General features: G+C 39.7%; 1 protein-coding gene across 2 annotated transcripts in view; it reads left to right on the forward strand.

Annotated features, from left to right (window-relative positions):
* Positions 1–18991, forward strand: part of cdk14 (cyclin-dependent kinase 14) — a 210338-nt gene that overhangs the window by 145592 nt on the left and 45755 nt on the right. For both annotated transcript variants that reach the window (XM_033980456.2, XM_033980457.2), the window contains 3 exons: positions 2146–2194; positions 9984–10123; positions 14566–14719. In XM_033980456.2, coding sequence (XP_033836347.1) covers positions 2146–2194; positions 9984–10123; positions 14566–14681 — 305 coding nt within the window. In that variant the 3' untranslated portion in view covers positions 14682–14719. The remainder of the gene's footprint in view (positions 1–2145; positions 2195–9983; positions 10124–14565; positions 14720–18991) is intronic.

Genomic DNA, 18991 nt, shown 5'->3' on the forward strand with positions numbered 1-18991 from the left:
CTCTTTCTCTCTCCTGCCTCTCTCCCTCCTACTCCCTCTCTCTGGCTCTCTCCCTCTTGTTTGCTCTGTTACTCTCTCACTCTCCCTCTCTCTCTCTGTCTCCTGTTCTCCCTCTCTCTCTCTCCCCCTCTGTCTCCCATCTTCCCTCTCTCCCTCCCTCTCTCTGGTTCTCTCTCTCTTGCTCGCTCTCTGGCTCTCTCCATCTGTCTCTCTCTCCCTCCCCCTTCTCTCCCTCTCTCTCCCTCTCTCCCTCCCCCCTTCTGTCTCTCTCTCTCCCTCCCTTGATCTCCACCCTCTCCCTCCCTTGATCTCCACCCTCTCCCTCCCTCCTCCCTCCCTCCCTGCTCCCTCGTTCTGTCTGTGTGGCTGTATCTCCCCATCCTCTCTCCCTCTCTCTCTCTCCCTCCCTTGATCTCCACCCTCCCTCTCCCTCCTCCCGCTCTCCCCTCCCTCTCCCCTCCCTCTCCCTCCCTCCCTGCTCCCTCGTTCTGTCTGTGTGGCTGTATGGTTGGATATGAGCTGGACAGTTGGCATGCTTGTGCGCTCCTCTGTGTCCTCCACATGGCAGTTCTGGCCTGGTCTCCTCTCTTGGTTTAATGAGCCCATCTCACTACAGTACTTCACAGTTATGACTTTATAATACATCCTCAGACACATCAATAATTAGACAAGTGTTGGTTTTTTTTACACTTCTTTCTTGATTGGAAAAATACTCAAAATGCTTTCAGGATGAGTTTTTGACAGCAGTACAAACCAAAACACATTCAGATGCCGCGTAGGAGCTGCAGGTGAATGCCATTACATGAGTAACGACGGGATGCCAATTTAGTGATGTAATAAACGACTGACTCACTGCTAACTTCTCAATGGGAGTATAACAAGAAGCACCTGTGTTAGTTTACAATCAACACATCATTGTAGAGTGTTTTAAGGTGGAGGTCAATGCAAATTCATTTACTTCCACTTAACCAGTTGTAGTTCGCAGGTGAGGCCGAGACCAGCTGCTATGGTTATTTTTGGATGAGGCAATTTGTTTCCATTTCAGTATAGATTTGTTTGTGTCATTATGCATTTCTCAATATCTATACATTGTTTAAATACTTTTGTCATTTTTTTTTGTATTGTTTATTCAAAATATTAACTCAAAGCCAAAATACAAAAATATAACCGTGTTGTTTTCACCTGTAAGACTGAACACATTGGTGGAAAAGTTACTTAACGAAGACCATAAAAGGATTTAAAGTGCACTATGTAACTTTTCTTGTTACTATAAAGGTGTTTTTACTTTGTTAGAGGTTGGAACTTCCACAGTATGGCATTAAACTTATCTATCCTGCATTTATTCAGTTACAGGTGTTTTTTATTAGTGGTAGATGAAGTACTCAGTTTTGCTATTTAAGTAAAAGTACAGATACGGAGCAAAAAGTTACTCAAGCAAAAGTAAACGTATTATATAAAAAAATCTACTTAAGTAAAAATAATTTGTGTCAAAAAGTGTCAAAATCTTAAATGTAGTGATGATATTGATTGAAAAGCAGTAACGGTATGAATTTTCTCAGTTTTTCTTATGAATTTTGTGTATTCATTGTTGTTTGTTCAGCTTGACGTCAGAAACTTTAGTCAGGATGTTCCCAAAAACATGGTAAAAATAACTCATCAAATCTTATGAAAAATGCTTTTTACTTTTCAGTCCAGTTCAAAAATGTAATGGAGTAGAAAGTACAGATACCTGCTCTTTATATAGTGAACTAAAAGTAAAAAAGTATCCACTGTAAGATTGACTTAAGTAAAGTACAGACACCTACAAATTCTACTTAAGCACAGTACTTTACTACTTGTACTTTGTAACCTCTCTCCACTGTTTTTATTGCTCAAAAATACCTTGTGGAGTTACTTTCACACACATCTGAAACGTAACTCGGCCTGATAGTGTCTCCAAAGCCAGACAAAAGACAAAGCAATAGCATCTCCATGGAAAGCAGCAGGTGGCATATGCTCCACCAGAGAAGTTACATCATGCACCTTTAACTGAATGATTTTGTGCGATTTGTAGTAATATACAGGATTTCATTTGGTTGTGCTGAAGTCTAACAGTTGCATATAATCCAGCCCACTAACCTCTCCATCTCTTTATACTTTTCGCAGATCGCTTCACAGTTTACAGCGCTAAGAAGCTGAGACAAGCATGGAATAAGTAAGTCCTCTCCCTATATCCTCTATATATTTACCCACCATATTACAACGCGTATCTCGGGTTGCACTACCAGCTGATGGTCCCCCCAGCGTCCTTATCTTCTCCAGCAGATTCCCACAGTGGCTTGTCCTTGGGCTCTTCTGTATACACATATTTCAGTATAGCGTCATCCTCTAGCACATTCGTAACACTATCTCTGCCTTACATGCCCGCCCCTCTCCACTGCATGCCCAGCTGGGGGTCGGCCTCCTACTCGCGCTGCGCTGTACGGGCCCCGGGCTAACATCTGGAGGGCCCCGCTCACACCGGGCGACAGCGAGTTTGTTTCCCAGACCTCAGGGGACGAGCAGGGAGCGAGAGCCAAATGATTTATGTTAAACCACAGCAGCTGTTTCATAGGCAAGCCGCACGTACAGTACAGTAGAGAGGCTTCAATGGAGAGGATCTGGATGGGAGTCAAACGGAAAGTGTAATACGCAGGTGCCGCCGGAGAGTGTAGAGTGATTATAAAGGTATAAATGTGCTGAAGGCTAAAGCAGTATGGTTGTTTTATGGTAGGTAAATGGCTACAATGGCTACAATGCAAAATACAAATTAATCTGTTTTGTCAGGGGTGTAAGAATTTGGTAGTCTCCAATTTAAGGTCCTGTATTACACAAAAGTGACTCTTGTGAGCTTTAAGTCATGTTAAAATGTACTGTCCGCAAGAAAAACATACCTGGAGTTGTGTTTTATTTCATTCGCACATGTTTGAGTTATACTTTATTATTAGTCTGTCTACATCTCTAAAGCTCAAAATGCTCTGTTTCACCTTGTGACGTCACGAATCAGTAGTTTTCAAGTGAACAGCTACGTTTTACCTTTAGTTTGGTAGAGATTAGCAATTCCAGGACTGAAATTATATGTATGGAGTTTAAACGCAGTGGAGCACTTCCTGTAATACCACATGACATCACAAAGTGGAACAGTGTGTTGTGTGTTAAATGTGTGAATGAAACAAAACACAACTCCAGGTCTGTTTGTGATGAGGAAACAACATTATAACATAGATCAGAAAACAGCATAATGTGGGCCTTTTAATGATATTACGTTCCAAAGATAAAAAAAAATAAATAAATCTCCATCAGTTTTGGAGGTTTGTGTTTAGAAGAAGTAAATGAGGGCAAAGCATTCATTAAATTAAATGCGTAATGTCATTTATAAACAGTTTGCTTACTGTAGATTTGCAGTAGAGTAAATAATGGCTTCTACATTGTTCTCGTTTCTACCCAAAACCCCACTCAAGTGCAGCTGTTTGGGTGCACGCAATGGGTTTTTGCGTTCATATTGTATTGTATTATTATTATACTGTATGTGTTAGATCTCAAGGTATGTGTACAAGTCTTTACACTGTACTCTAAATGCCAGGAGTACTGAGAAATGAACTGACAAACCACGGATGCTCACTTTCAAAGTCTGATTGAATCATATCAGAGGAAACTGAACCATGTGACCTGTATCAACAGATTGTGACTTATTATTAGCACTTTGTAACTTTTCTAGTGGAGCGTCTGCCACTTGCTTACTCCAGGGAGATTACTTTATTACTTTAGAGATGTTCAGGCCAAGAGGTGAACCCGCTCAGAATAAAAATGCTTCAAGGTTTTTCTGAGCAATAATAACACAAGTAATTGATAGAAGCAAGATATATATATAAGACAAATCAAAAACATCTCCAGAGAGACAAACCAGTACAGGACCCCACCAGAAAAGTTGCATTACGCACTTTTAAGTTCTTCTGACTTATTATTTTTTATTCCTACCATGAATAGACAGAACCACAAGCCCCATGACAAATTTCTAACTTTTCTTGCTCTGCTCTCAGCCTCTTGGCCCGTGCTCCTGAAGGAAACCACATAGAGCAGAAGACAGTCAGGCTGAATGTTAATGACCAGTACTTCCTCTGCGTGCCTTTTATCTGAGGCCAGGGGACCGTGAATGTGATATCAGCCTTACACACTCCATTGTTGCCCCATTCTTCTGTGTTTTTAGCCCTGTATTTCTCCAGCTGAGAAAATGAGCAGGATTGATGTATAGTAAATGAGCAAGGGTCTGGAATCTGAAGCGCCACTTTGATATTTAGATGTAGCATTAAAAATAAAACCTCAACTTCAGCCCGCTCTCCGATGACTTGAATGTTTTAGTTAAGGCTTCTCCACAGCGCAGACAACACTTAAGCTACAGCATCCCTCTCATTTTTAATTTTCAGAAAGATATTTTGCTTATATAGTATAGATTTTGAGGAAGTGACAACATTATAATGTGGCTCAAACTTTACAAGAGACAAGTTTGCGTAATGTTTGACCTTTAAAGTGGTAAAACTAAAGTGATAAACCTCAAGGAACCGCTCATTAACCCGTTCACTAATAAAAAAACAGTGTGCACACATTGGGAAAAAAGGTGAAGTGTCTTGTTTAAGGACATAACTTTAGATTGAAACTACATGCAAAATATATATTGCATTTTGTAATACATTATAGTAGACATTTTAAACAGAATTTTATCTCCAACTAAAAGTACAAAAGGTAACAGTAGCTCAGTGGTAAGAGCATTCACCGACCAGCTTAATCCCAGTTTCGCACAGTTATAGCTGTTGTGTCATTGGGCAAGACACTACACCCACCTTACCTGTGTATGAATGTAGTGCGTGAGTGGGTGGAGGGTGCAGATTGACAGCCTGGATTCTGTCAGTCTAATCCAGGGCAGCAGTGGATACAGAAGTAACTTACCCACTTATCAATATAAATGAATTAGGCGATGTGTAGTCCTTCTAAGACATTATTTGTATTGCTTTACTTCAACCAAATCTCAAAATCTAAAACAACTGCTTGTCAATCAATCAGGACAAATCTAATTTTGATCCCCAGATAGCCCAAACTTCAAAAAGCCACGTCAAAAATATAGTATTCTGAGCACATGTTATCTCCCAATGACATCAACAGCCCAAACCCAACTCCCATATCAACTCTGTTTCATCATTTTCCAATGCGGTTTTTCAACCTTGACAATCTTATGAGCAGCCGATTTCTCAATAATCTCAGATATTTTATTATAGTGTAGCATTTGGATAAGATTTGAAGCCAGAAGAAGGTGGATTTAAAACAACCCCCGTAATCAATATCAATCAAAATGCAGCATGCAGCCCCCAAAAGTACAAGTTCAAAGCCTCCAAAATCAGGTTTAACATCTGAGGACTATCACTTTAATGTTACCTGACAAAGCATTGAGCCTTGCATTCCTGCTGGATTGCTTTATAATGGGGGCAGTAGGTAAATCACGGCATGAAATAAGTCCTGCCTCTCGGAGTAATCCATCTGCGGACATCTGTTTTTCAAATGGACCGTTGCAATTGCACGTTCAGTGAGCCGTGGACATCTGCAGAATTGAGTTTTAAATATGAAATTGTTGCTTTGCGGTCATACTTTTTGTTATCGTTGTGGCAGTAACTGTGAGTTTATTCCACTAATTAAAATAAATGATATGGTTGTGATGGGTTTTACAAGTTCTGGTAAAGCCTTTATTGTTTGTAGTAAAGTTCTGATCAGTTGGGCTAATTTGGGAAGGGGCCTCAGGACTAACAAAAATTGGTCTGAGGGCCTCATTTGGACACCCCTGATGTATAGTATTGAATATAAAGGTTCTTATCCAGCACGGCTTTGTAATACTACAGCCCAGTTGGTGCCGTACAAGTAGGTATTTGATTTATGTAGCGCTTTTTGGAAACGGAAAGACTGACGATCACGGCTGCCAATCTGAACCACTTGTTCCTCTGAGTTTCTCCGTCACGAATCGCACACATACCACGTTCAACTATAGGTGGGTGAAGTGTTTTAGCCAAGGACACAACAACTCTAAGCACCAGTTGGAGTTTGAATAAAAATCCTGATCCCTCCACTGAGCCAATGATGCAATCTGTTTTATATTCTATTCCTTGACATAATATCAACTCAAATATGAAACTGTGTTAACTGTGACTTGAATCAACAAAATACGTTACAATCATATGCTCTTGTCTCTCTTTTCACGGCGAATACGCTGCTTAATTTTGAAAATGTATAGTTACCCACACTATATATTAAAACTCCAAACCACAAAGTACTCCATTAAGTACTCCACCTCCATTTCTGTTTCCGTCCACTCTCATTATGTCATTATGCATTTGCTGTTGGCAGGAATGGCCCAAACACGTCACCATCACTTGTCCATAGCCAATCGGACTGACAGCTTTTAACTTGGGCGTGCTAAGACCTGTTTGTCCGTCCTCAATACCATCTTTACGTTTCTTTTTATCATTAGTTGAGTAAGGTGTGGTGAAAACTGGTCAAAGGTGGTTTTCAACACAATTCATACGACAAAAAGGATACCCTGAGTCATCTATCCCTATCTTGCAAGTCTAACACTTCCCCTATACCTCCCTGTTGTCTTGACACTCTCAAAAAGGCTACGCACCACTGCCGAAGGAATGCTGTTTGCTGTAAATTTGTCATCGCCGGCAGCTGCGTGGTAGCCTTTGTAGATGGCTATCTGTGTTGCCAGATGTGCACTTATTCACAGCTTTTGGGTTGATGGAAATGGCAAGAAGGAATGCGTGCTTGATCCGCATCACCAGTTTGCAATGATCACCGGGGTCTCACACAATATGTCAGCCCGCATGCGAGTACGGAGGAGAATAGGATAGCTAATGTTTCCGATACGAGTACGGGAAGACATATCAAATAGTTGTTTTGTAATGGGAATACAGGTGTCACCGGTGCACCTGGTTCCGAAGAATGACAGGTAGCCTCAACACTGCATATAGGAGGGATATCAGGTGTAGCGCTTATGTTTAGGGTGTAGAATGGCGTAGGTATTGGGGCAAGCGTGGTTTATTGGGATCTGTTAACCAGCACTATAGCGGCCAGAAAAATATGAAAATGTGAAACTGTTGAATATTTAACTTAAAAATCACTTCTTACCAAAGTTGTTAGGCGTAAAAACAAATACAGCTATTTTTGTTTTATAATACAGTGTAATATATCACTATTATGCTCCAAGGAATAGGGAAAAGACAGTTAATCTGTTTTTTGGCAATATAAACTTCACAGCCAAAGACAACGTAAGTTCAAAATGTGTGAAATTTACAGAAGAAACATCAATAGAAAGTCACAAAAAGCCAATTAATTAAAACATAAAACAATTCATTACCGTTATCTCGCTTTGGCACCCACAGCCTTTGTGCCGTCCCACTTGTGTCTTTGTTTCAGAATATGGTCCATGATATTGGTCACATAAGCTGTCAGTCAAACCGAAGAAAACCTAATAAACATGTTTAGACCAGTGGTTCTCAGACTCTCCCCAGGTTCCTCCTAACAAAATATTCAGCTCGCAGAGTAGTACCAGATCAAATAGAGCTCTTAAACAGGACTATATCAGGATATCAGGACTAAAATAGGATTTCAGCAAGATTTGGGAAGTTCTAAACTAAGACTACTACTACTTATAAACTGCTACTGCTACTGCTACTACTACGGCTTCAACTACATCTATACTGCTAATGCTGCTATTAGTCCTACCATTACTACTACTCCTACAACTACTACTGCCAATACTTCAGCTTCTTCAGCTTCTACTACTATTGCCACCACTTTTTTTAAATTGGTATGGACTATAGGAAACATACTGTATTGGACATGGGGACATTTTATTGTATTTTACTACTAGTGTCAATGATGAACTGTTCGTCTTATAATATAATTGTAATGAAATGTGTATTTTAATGTGTGTTCACCTGCCCAGGGACTGCAGCAGTAGCTAAATCTGGTACAAATCATCTCTTCTCTTGTAAGATCAATGAATGTGTACATGGTCCCTGACAAATAAAAAAGAAAGAAAGAACTATTTCTACTACTATTACTACAACTACTGTTACTACTACTGCTTCTACTACATCCACTGGTATCGCTCCTACTATTGTTACAACTATGGCTTCTTCTACTTTTACTACTACAGTTACTGCTACTACAACTTCCTCTACTACTACTACTACACCTACTTCTAATACGACACATTCCACCATAAATTGATCTCCCACAATTATTACCAAAGCTATTTTTGTCTATACTGAATCATCTAATTTGTGTCTACAACCACAAAGGACCCCTACATTGGCCTCCTGTCTTAATCCTCTCCATTGAAATGCTAATCTCCATATACACTCTGACCCTATGGTATCTGTAGTTTTTCAGCTCCGTTTTCTCTTGAATGAGACCTTGTGAGACCGGGACAAGACTACAGGCCCTGACGGACTTCATTATCTCTCCCCCTCTCCTCTGTCGGGATGATCGCCCCTCCACGCCTCACAAGTCTGGTTCAGATCCCTATTGTGAGCCCTGGGAGTAGATGTTCAGTTGCTGGTGCAGTGAATCCAGAACTCAGCAGCACATAGGAACATATGAGACGCTAACCCAATAACACCATGTTTATTTAATGGGCCTGATGCCTAATTACTGACTGTATCTCGTCATTTCTATGCCTTTCTCCCAGTAGTTATTCTAGGTGATGTAAGGCTGGTTCAGGAGTTCACTGACTCCCATTGCACTTCCCAATTACTGTGTGCTGGTGAGGAGTGTGCTGAAACATGCACACTGCCAGTTTTATGCCAGCTTTGATGCCTTGTTTGTGGTGACCAGGGCACCATGCATCTGTAATGGAGATTTGCATGTAAGATTTTTTTTTTTTTCACCACATCAGCAGACCATACAGCGTAATTAAAAAGCTGTTTTCTGTTGTCAGCAGGTTTGTGGGATTGAAGAATAGTAAGTATGTGGTAGTGAAAGTGGTTATATATTTAGAATGGGAGGAGGTTGAGAATCTGTTGGATGTTTTGGGTATACTGTAAAGAATGTTGTGTTTTAGGGGATCACAAAACATCGCATTTATGTTTTATACTTTCTATGACTGACCTTTCCCTCTAACTATGGGCCTGAGGCAGGGTTCACACTGGGTATATGTTCATTGACTGTAGGAAAACATCAAATGGGCTATAATGGCACAGCAGTAAGACAGCAATACCCATAACACAAAGGTTTACGGTTGAAATCCAGTTGTCCCCAGTTTATATTGTTGTGTCCTTGGGCAAGACACTTCACCCACTTTTGATATGTGTGTTTTATTGTAATATGTTTCATGTTGGCTGATGGTTGGTGTGAATAATCAGTGTACCGAATTGTAAAGCACCAAATGCTCTCTCACCATGTCCGCATCACTGGGTACATTTACTCCAGCAAAATCAGACAACTAGAATAATCAGATAACCCAATAATTAGATCAGATTGTCAGTGTGTGTTTACATGTACGACAGAAATCGAATCATCAAAATACCTAGTGACATGTGTAAGTTCAATAGGTTTTTAGAGTAACTTGTATTTGAAAGATGAAGTACAATGACTTTTAAAATTACTTTTTCAATCTTTAATATTTTGTCTTTGATTTTTGTCTTCACCACATTAGCTTCTGCCGTTTTACTTAATCTTTGTCCAAACTGGGCAATCAGAAAGAAGTCAGATTACTTATATCAGATGCATCTTTTTGGACATGACATTCCAATAATCTGATAACTCCAGAAATCAGATAATGGTCAGATTAATGTGCATGTAAATGTAGCCACTGTCAAATTAATGGAGGATTAATAACAAAAAATAAATTCCTCCTTCTTAACCCAGTGTTTAGTCCATACCAAAAGCCTGACTGTACATGTGTATTGTATTTGCAGGTTAGGCTACGTGGACCACGCTGAGGAGTTGGCCTCCAGGTTCCTCCAGTGCTTCCCAAAGAACCGTCTGTCGGCTCAGGCAGCGCTCCAACACGAGTACTTCAGCAACCTGCCCCCACGGCTCTGGGAGCTGCAGGACAGTACGTACACAAAGGATATTTATATTCCTGAACATACTGTAGAATAAAGAGAGGACGTTTTTCTTTTCCAGCTCATATAAACATAAACAGCAGACTTTGTCTGTAACTGCTTTTTATGTAATTGAGCAAAATTTGTTTTGGCCCAGTGTAGATCCTGATATAATGCAGCTTTTGAGTTCAAAATGAGACTGCTGTTTGCATTTAATTATAAAGCGTTTTATCATCTGAGAACCAGGAATTGTGCGCAACGTTTATAAACTCATAGGAGTGAATACATAGGGTGAACCATTAAAAATGAATGAACCAATGAATTAATTGGTGTTATTGGCAGATATTATTTATAACATATTGTAAATTTCAACTGAATATTTTGTCAATATATGAGTTTACTATCCATTTCTGTGCTTCTAATACATTTAATAATTCAGGAAAGTTTAATAACATTCAAAATAATCAAAACTTAGTAATATATCTTGAAGGACATCTCATAGAGGCCAGAAACCATTTATTTCTTTATTTTAAAAGAAAGTTACATAGTAGAACTCAGATTTTTTCCCCCTAGATCTCTTCATCTACCCCTGGTTTGTTATAGTTTGGTTACTCCTCTGGTTCTCTCACTTGCCCCTCTACTCTATACTCTCTTCTCCTCTCCCTTCCTCTCTTCCTCTCCCCCTCCTATCTGAGCGCTACAGTCCTGGGGTTGTTTTGCTCCTGCGGAGACTGTGTGATTACAGAGCCGCCTGTGGGACAGTCAGCCCGGCCGGACCTCTGCTGGCCCCTCTAACACGCTCCATTGGATTCTCCATTGGATTCACTTGTTATTAGCCCACAGCATCTGCACACTGAATATGGGTCAGCAGAAAAAAAAACACCACTCACTGACTTTAATATTATACAGTAGCAACTTTTGTATCGAAAAGGAAAATTGAAATAAAAATACTGCAAGCTGGACTAGATTCAGAAAGTTGATTGCGTTATTTATGTCAGGCCAGTGGGGGCGCCGTGTACCTTGTTGTCTCTAATGACAGCTCAAAATAGTTGTAGCTTTTCTGGTGATGAGGTGGCCACCATTTTGTCTCAGTGATGATGCTTTCAGTGGAATGTTCTTCAGTATGTCATTAAACTCATCTAGTTTACGTCAGATTAAATGTATATCTTCAGAATCAAGCAGGTGATGGACCCTCCACCAAAAAAGTCATAGTACATCTTTGAGTATCCATGCAGGTAGAAAAGTGTTACATAAAACTGATATTCTTATGTACTACATCAACTAAAATCCCAACTAAAGTACCACATGAAAACACCAGGCCTGAACTTAATCTTTTCTCCCGCATTTCAATTAATCCTACAGAATGAGGTTATAGTCGTGCCAGCGTTTAGCCAGTTTCACATCACTGACAGGTTACACTTCTGTACATCACCAATCCTATAAGCTTGTATTCATTAGCTCTGCATGCTAACCTGCCTCTGACACCACCGTAATTTTAACAGCACTATTCCGTTTTTAATTCCCGGCGATTAGGATTTTTCAGTTGTATTAATCCTGTTATCAGCGCTCAGCAGGTTGGCTCGTGTGTGTGAATGAGGGAGCGGTCACTAGCACACAACCATGACTCCATTTTGATTGTTGTCATGTTCTGTCGCTTCGTCTGTCTCTTTTTACTCCTTTGCTTTTATCAAACTCAATGCAGGAAAGCGGAATTAAAATAGTAGCACAAAATGAGGACGACACTGGATAAACGCCTCGGTGAATGGGAGTTGTGTGAACGGGTGTGTGGATTTTTTGCTGTAGAGCGAGGGGGGAAAAATTGTCAAAATTATGCAAATGAGCAGCGGAGGGGAGATAAAGATGTAGCTAATTAATGCTTGGTGAGCATTTGGCAGCGGCTCATGCAAATAGCACCATACTGAGTCAGACATGCTGCTGGACCTCCCCTTACCATTCAATTACGCAGGTTCAAGCACTGATTCTTAAAGTGTGGATAGGGGAACGGAAACTTTAGCGCATCAAAATCATATCGTACAGTAAATAATAATGCATTTTAAGGTCGTCGGATGTGTAAAATAACCTAGTTTAATTACTCTTTCTACATTATCGTCATCCAATCCAATCTTGACCTTGTTTAAGACCCTTGTTTGTAGGGATATAATCAAGAATTAGTGTGCTCTAGATTAAAGGTGCGCTTTGTAACTTTTCTAGTGGGGTGGGGGGAGGGGTCCACCACTTGCCCGTCTCCATGGAGATGTTATTGCTTTTCCTGGCTTGCGTTAAACTTGACTATCTTGCATGCATTCATTACTGTTAGCAGGTTCTCCTCTCCACAGATCAAACCTTTTGCTTCTCCTGGTCGCATCATATACTTCTACTCATGTACTTAATGCCATACTGTGAAACTTTACAGTCAGGGCATTATCATTTCCAGATAGACATGCAGGTCTACCAGAAAAGTGACACTGTGCAGCTTTAAATCACTTCCTAAAAATGTATCAAACTGGATGATTAGTGATTTTTATATTTTAGGATATGGTGGTTAGAGACATAAATGTAAAAATGTAAACCAATTAATGCTGAGATGCCATTAATTGTTCACGATATTAAGAAGAAAGAAAAAAAAAACTTTTGCCCATTGCCCTATAAGAATAATCTCCAGTTTGAGTTGATCCCACTCTAAATGTACAGAGCCCTGATGAATTCATTGTGGAGCGTGCCAATCCCCACTCAGATTAACAGTATGTTTTGAGCGACCGAATGTGCTCCCTATTCTCCCGAGTGTTATGGATTAATCCAGACAATAGCAGGCCAGATTACGGAGCACAAAGGCAGAATTATACAAGACAATAGCACTCCCGAGGTCGCTGCTACTGCACGGATCGGATGGTGACATTTTTAATTTGATTTGAGCGAGTATGTGGGCGTCCGACAGTGAGCGGAGAGGAATGGAAAGGGCAAAATGAAGCTCTCTCAGGATTCATGTGTTTATTAGGAACAATGGGCAGAGTTTTTGGATACAGTAGTTCAGTGGAAGAGAGGGAGGAGCTTTGAAAAGAAGTTGAAAAGTGTTAGTTTGAGTTCACTTGAGTTCATTCATTTTGGCTCAATAGCAATAGTTGAAGTAATAGTTGTAGGGAATCAAAGATGCATAATATATAGGTATGTTTTGGTAGTAATATTTGCGCAGTTGAATGTACCAATACAAATCTGCACATTGCAATACAACTAATTTTAACACAGGTCATTTTATATAATCTTCAGTAAGTACAGGACATTTCTTAAATATTTTATAAACCGTGTCTAGAGATATGAACCTGATGAAATGCTGATTATTCATACTTACAGTGATTTAACAGTTACCCAGAGCATAGTCTTAACATCAAACCACAGCTAGCATGCCAACAGCGCACTAGTGTTACTTCCAGGTTCGCAGGAGTTTTACTTTAATCCATGAAAAGGTATTCTCACATGAAAACCTGCCTGCATTTCCTCCTGCTTTCAACTGACAGCTGTCAAGGGCACCCAAGGACAGGTTCTGAAAGTCAACCCTGCAAGCCGCAATGTTGTGATTCTCCAGTTTGCATTCACTATCCCGGTCGATGAGAGTTTGGTACAGAAGCAGAATGGGCAGAAGTGGGTAGTGCTCAGTTGCATTTACTCAGTTACATTTACTTGAGTAACTTTAAAAAACTGAATTGTACTTTGTGGGGTAGTTTTCAGACGTCATACCTTTACTGCTCGATTGATATATTTTACATTGTAACAGTACCCTTATCTCTCAGCCTTGTCTATCTTTACACAATAACATAATGTATCTTTTGCTCTTCCATTTTCAGTAGCTCCAAATTATAAACGAGATAAAACGTCCGAACAGTTCCTACGATTATTATTTCTTAAGCAGTGGTTTTCCCAAATACTTTTACTTACTTGAGCAATTTCTTGGACCTCTACTACTTATTTATACTTAAGTAAGAGTACTGCAACTATAAAATAATATTACTTGAGTACATGTTTGGCTACTCCACCCACCTCTGCCTTTGGATTCAAATCTTGCGTCACTAGCGTTGGAGTGTGCACGTCTTCTTTTTAGCGTCGCTTCTCACAATCCAAAGACGTTAAGCTACTGCTATTTTCAAAGTCCAGATGTATTTCGCTGTTATTCGCTCTTGTATCTAACCCGATTGTGTATTTTCTCTTGTGACAAAAGTATGTGAAAGAAGCAAATGTTTTGTCGTCAAATTATTACTGAACTATTTTCGTGCAACCTCAAGTACGCCAGTGTAATGATGCAACACGCTCCAATATCTTCCCACTGCTGCAAACAAGCCCCCAAACATTCATTTAACAACCTTCTAAATCTGTAACAACTCACTCCGAAAACCATATTTTTATATTTTTTTCCATTTCATCATTTGACATACTGTATAATCTTTTATTTTTTGCCTCGCAGTGTCTTCTGTCTTCACCGTACCAAATGTCAAACTGCAGACAGAGAGCGGAGACAGTATCCAGGTGTGTGCCAGGAGGAACAGTCACGGAAAAGCCTCCTCCGGCACCAAACACTGACCGGGGGCGGAATTCTGCTCATCCCGACCGCCTGACAGGTACCGTGTCTCGTTACCGCGACAACACAACAACTCCACAGTGCTGCTTTACATGCTCAAATGAGGTAAACAAAGAGATAGGAGAAAGAGAGAGAAGGAGGAGGAGGAAAAGTTGACACACACAGAAAGAAAGCAGTTATTTTTGGGAAAACTCTGGAACTTTGGCAGTAGATGCTGTGTGTTTTGGATGGATTGGTGCGACTTCAAAACTTGGAATGATTTGTTTGGCTTTTTGGAAGGAGTTTTTGAAATGAGATTCTGTTTATAGTCGGTGGATTTTAAGGCTACTGTGTGCAAAGTAAATATGCCCGCACTTCTTGCTTATGACTTTTAATAAAATTTGAAGAGTAATTGCTGGCTGGATGCTTTGACGGAAAATTTGGTTCATGTGGTTGCAGTGAAATTAGTTTATATGAGTTGAGAATATGCTGACAATATTAGCGGGAGGGAGTCTCTCATTTGCCAAAGCTGAATGTACTTTTTTTCTCCCAATACTAGAACACTTTAGAACACACATTTTACAGAATATAGAAATTTTGTACATTGTATAGTCCATTTATTATCTATTTTTTAAATTCAAAACAAGGAGAGTGCACAGATTAGATTGAACTCAAAGAGAAAAGATGCTCTGCACCAGATTTGGCTGTAAACTACTTTCCCTCTGAAGTCCCTGCGCAGGGTCAGACATAAGACAGTTTTAATACAGATTTTGATATTACAATTATAATAACATGCTATTTTTTAGAAAATGTGTAATATTCATCACAAAATTATAGTTTATTTTATCATTTTATGGGTGTTTATACTAGTTAAATTAAAACTACTTAGGAAAGGTCAAATATGTACCTATTATTTATACATTTTTTTACATTTTCAATACTTTCTAATATCTAGTTTCAATACTAGTTTTAGCATCGATTAGTAGAATTTTTTGACAATCTGGTCCGTAGTTAATACATTAGCGTTTATATTGCCAGAATTTGATACATCAACGTAAATTTATCCATATAACGTGAGGTATATGTTTATATATATATATATATGGAAACTAGTTTTTCACTAATACATTATTTCATTCATCGTTCATAGTTCATCGTTACTACATACAGAATTTTACAAGGCAAATGGATACAATTTATGGCTTATAGTAAGTAGTAAAACCATGTCAGACTTTATTTTATTTATTTATTTATTTTTTGCCTTTTTTTCTGAAAGAATAAATACAATAAAAATGTTAACATAAGCTCAACTACTCAAACTTCATACAGCTCTACTTGTTTGAAACCCGCTGCAGCCTCAAATTAGCCAAACGCATAGTGCCTCCTTTGGGTCCATTCAAGAGCTAAACCCCGCTCTATTAACTACATGTTTTGAAGTCCTTGGTACAAACTCTCTTAATTATTTGCTTCCAATCCTCCTGCATGGCCTCCTTTGAATGCTGACATCATAAGATCCGCAGTCTGCATTGACAAAAAGAATAGGAGATAGATGGAGAAATGTCTTTGAGTGTGGAGCCAGGGCACCCCTTTCTCTCTGAGTGGGGGTCTGGTTTGGGGTGCACAAAAAGCAGACCTATTTGCATGTAATAAGAGGGGCAGAGGTCAGGCAGGGAGATAATGGTGGCTCTAATGATGGACTCTGGATACACACTGCACTGCGCTGTGAAGATTAGATACATAATGAGTGACAGGTGCAAAAACATGGCACTTCTCATCTGCAAATGTCCAAATTAGTTTTGGTCTGTTTTTTTCTTATATGTGTCTTTACATTATTGTCTCAAAAAACACAGTAAAAGTTTTCATTTTTTTAAGCATTAAACTTAAGCAGATTTATGTGTTCTGCACAGCATTACAAGGTGGGCCAAGCATTTAGAAAAACGATATGCTTTATAAATTTAAGACATTTACTATTTTTTCTTACTCAAAATAATAGTTTTTTCAATGTTCTGTGTTGAAAAAAATGCAAGGAAAAGTGTGACTGTTGTGTTTTTTTTTCACTATTGAGCAGTATTCAGCATTTTCAAATGAGTACCTAGTTTTGATACTATAACCATATTAATTAGTATCTGGGTAATGATATTTTTACAACCATAAACTAAATGCTACCGCCCATCATGTACATAAGTGTGTGTCGATGGGAAATGGGCCGTGTCCAGTGGAAGTCACCCCACTGAGACTGTTTGTCCTCTCAGCTGCAGCTTGTACTATGAAACCAGCTCCTTTGTCCTGGACTGGACCAGAGCAGGACGAGCAGAGGGAGGGGGCGGAGCAGAAATTCACTTTATGCACTAATGCACTAATGCACTATATAACTTTTTGGTGGAGGGGTTTGCACCTGACTCTACGATATGTTGTTGCTTTGCCTGGAATGTTTCCCAGTATGGCATAAAATTCATATAACTTCATATATTATCATCAGTTACAGCTAAATTGATGGCACCTCCTGTGTTTCTCGCTGATTTCGGCCATCTCCATAGTGACAAACAGGTGGCGCACCCTCCACCAGTGCATTTAAAATGTGTAGTTCTGGTACTAGATGAAAGACGGACACGGCAGGGATATGAAGTATAGTTTGGACCAGCTCGTAGCACAGACTGATGCAGTGGCAGTGTTTTTCTTTCCTCTTTTTGTTGTGGTCTGTTGTATTATTTATAGGAGGTGGAGCGGCCAGGACCCTTCAGATGCGGCCGAGCAAAAGAAGAGTACAGCCCCCTTTGCCTTTTGTGGGCCTATTCCCAGTGGGCAGGCTTTGTACTGGCTCTGAGACTGAACCAGCCTGCCATTGAGCTCATATAGGCTTCTTTTCCCTGTCGCTCGTCCACTACAATGTGTGTCAGACTGGGCCAAAGAAAGAAGCAGAGTGAGAGAAAGAAAGAGAGAGGAAGAGAGAGGGGAGGGAGGGGTAGAGAGAGGGAGAGAGAAAAAGACAGAGAGAGATGGGGAGAGGGAAGTAGTGGGAGTGTTTGATTGGGCCTGGGAAGGAAGGAGTTTTTTGTGTGAAAGAGAAAAGGCGGGAAGCTGGAGAGAGAGTGAAAAAAAGAGGCAGGTCTTCTGTACTGTGCGACTCGATGCAATGTTTATTCATGATTTTGCATTATTCACAAGATTAGCTGACGCAAGGCCGGAGTTCACACAGGCAACCACTGGCCTTGTCAATCCACTCACTACTGTGGGTCTGCTGTCAAATCTTCAAACCACTTTCTCAAATTTTTACCTGATCTAAAAATTAGACACTACTGAAACGGTGGAAATAGTAGTGAGTGAAACAAAGGTGGGGGTGGGTAGCACACTGTTACATTTACTCAAGTAGCATTTTGAAAAATGTTTGACTAGTTTGCAGACACAGTTGTTTTTATTGCACTGAAAACATATGTACTTACTCTGAGCAGGCTTGCATCTCCACAAACCTGACTCTTATTTGGCCTTATGTTGTTCTTTTGGCTATAAGCTTTCACAATATGGTCGTAAAACTTTATCTTATCTATGGAGAATGTTCCAAAATATGGTTATAAGTTTATATTTCCATGGAATTTTGCAGGTGACATGCCACCCCCAAAAAGTTACATACCGTACCTTTTAACATTTTAATAACCTGCTCCTTAATAAGCATGCAAAGTTGAAGACAACACATAAAATCAAGATTATTTTTTTTCTGTGTTCATTAAATACATATCTTTTGCTATTATAGTATTTTTAATAATGGACAAACCAAATCTCTGTTGTGATCTTTGTTATGACTGGGCAGCGTAATCCAAATTCTCAAGAAAAATAAAGAACAAGGAGTCTCTGTATCAACTTCACCGCAGCCTCTTCTAACCTCTCAAGATTTGTATTTCCAAAAAGAGTGCAACAGACGTTTGTGCTCAGTTGCAGCCAACTTCACATGAATTTCCAAAACAATTGTAGCATTTGAAAAGGAATTATCAGAATTTGCAGTGGCTAGTCAAATTCTCTCTACATGCACAGCAACGCTCTGAGCCTCTGAAGACGCTCGCTCTTGTTTGTTTGACTGAAGTGCTGTTGATTTGCCTCTTTCATGTTGCTTGTTGCTCCCTGATTGAATCAATGTTTCATGCTTTGTTATGTATTCTGACTGAGAGCACACAGCGTCCACACTGCACAGCCTAACAGTGCAAGTAAAACAGACAAGATGCAGAGGGCATACTTGTAGTTAATGGCCAGTGTGGTCATGTAGTCATCTTTTAGAGCCAAAATCTCAACAACTAAAGAAGTTTATGAGAACCAGGTCAAGGTCAGATAAGGACAGATGTTG

Source organism: Periophthalmus magnuspinnatus, chromosome 16 (assembly GCF_009829125.3).
Source record: "Periophthalmus magnuspinnatus isolate fPerMag1 chromosome 16, fPerMag1.2.pri, whole genome shotgun sequence".
In the NCBI taxonomy this organism is placed as follows: Eukaryota; Metazoa; Chordata; class Actinopteri; order Gobiiformes; family Gobiidae; genus Periophthalmus; species Periophthalmus magnuspinnatus.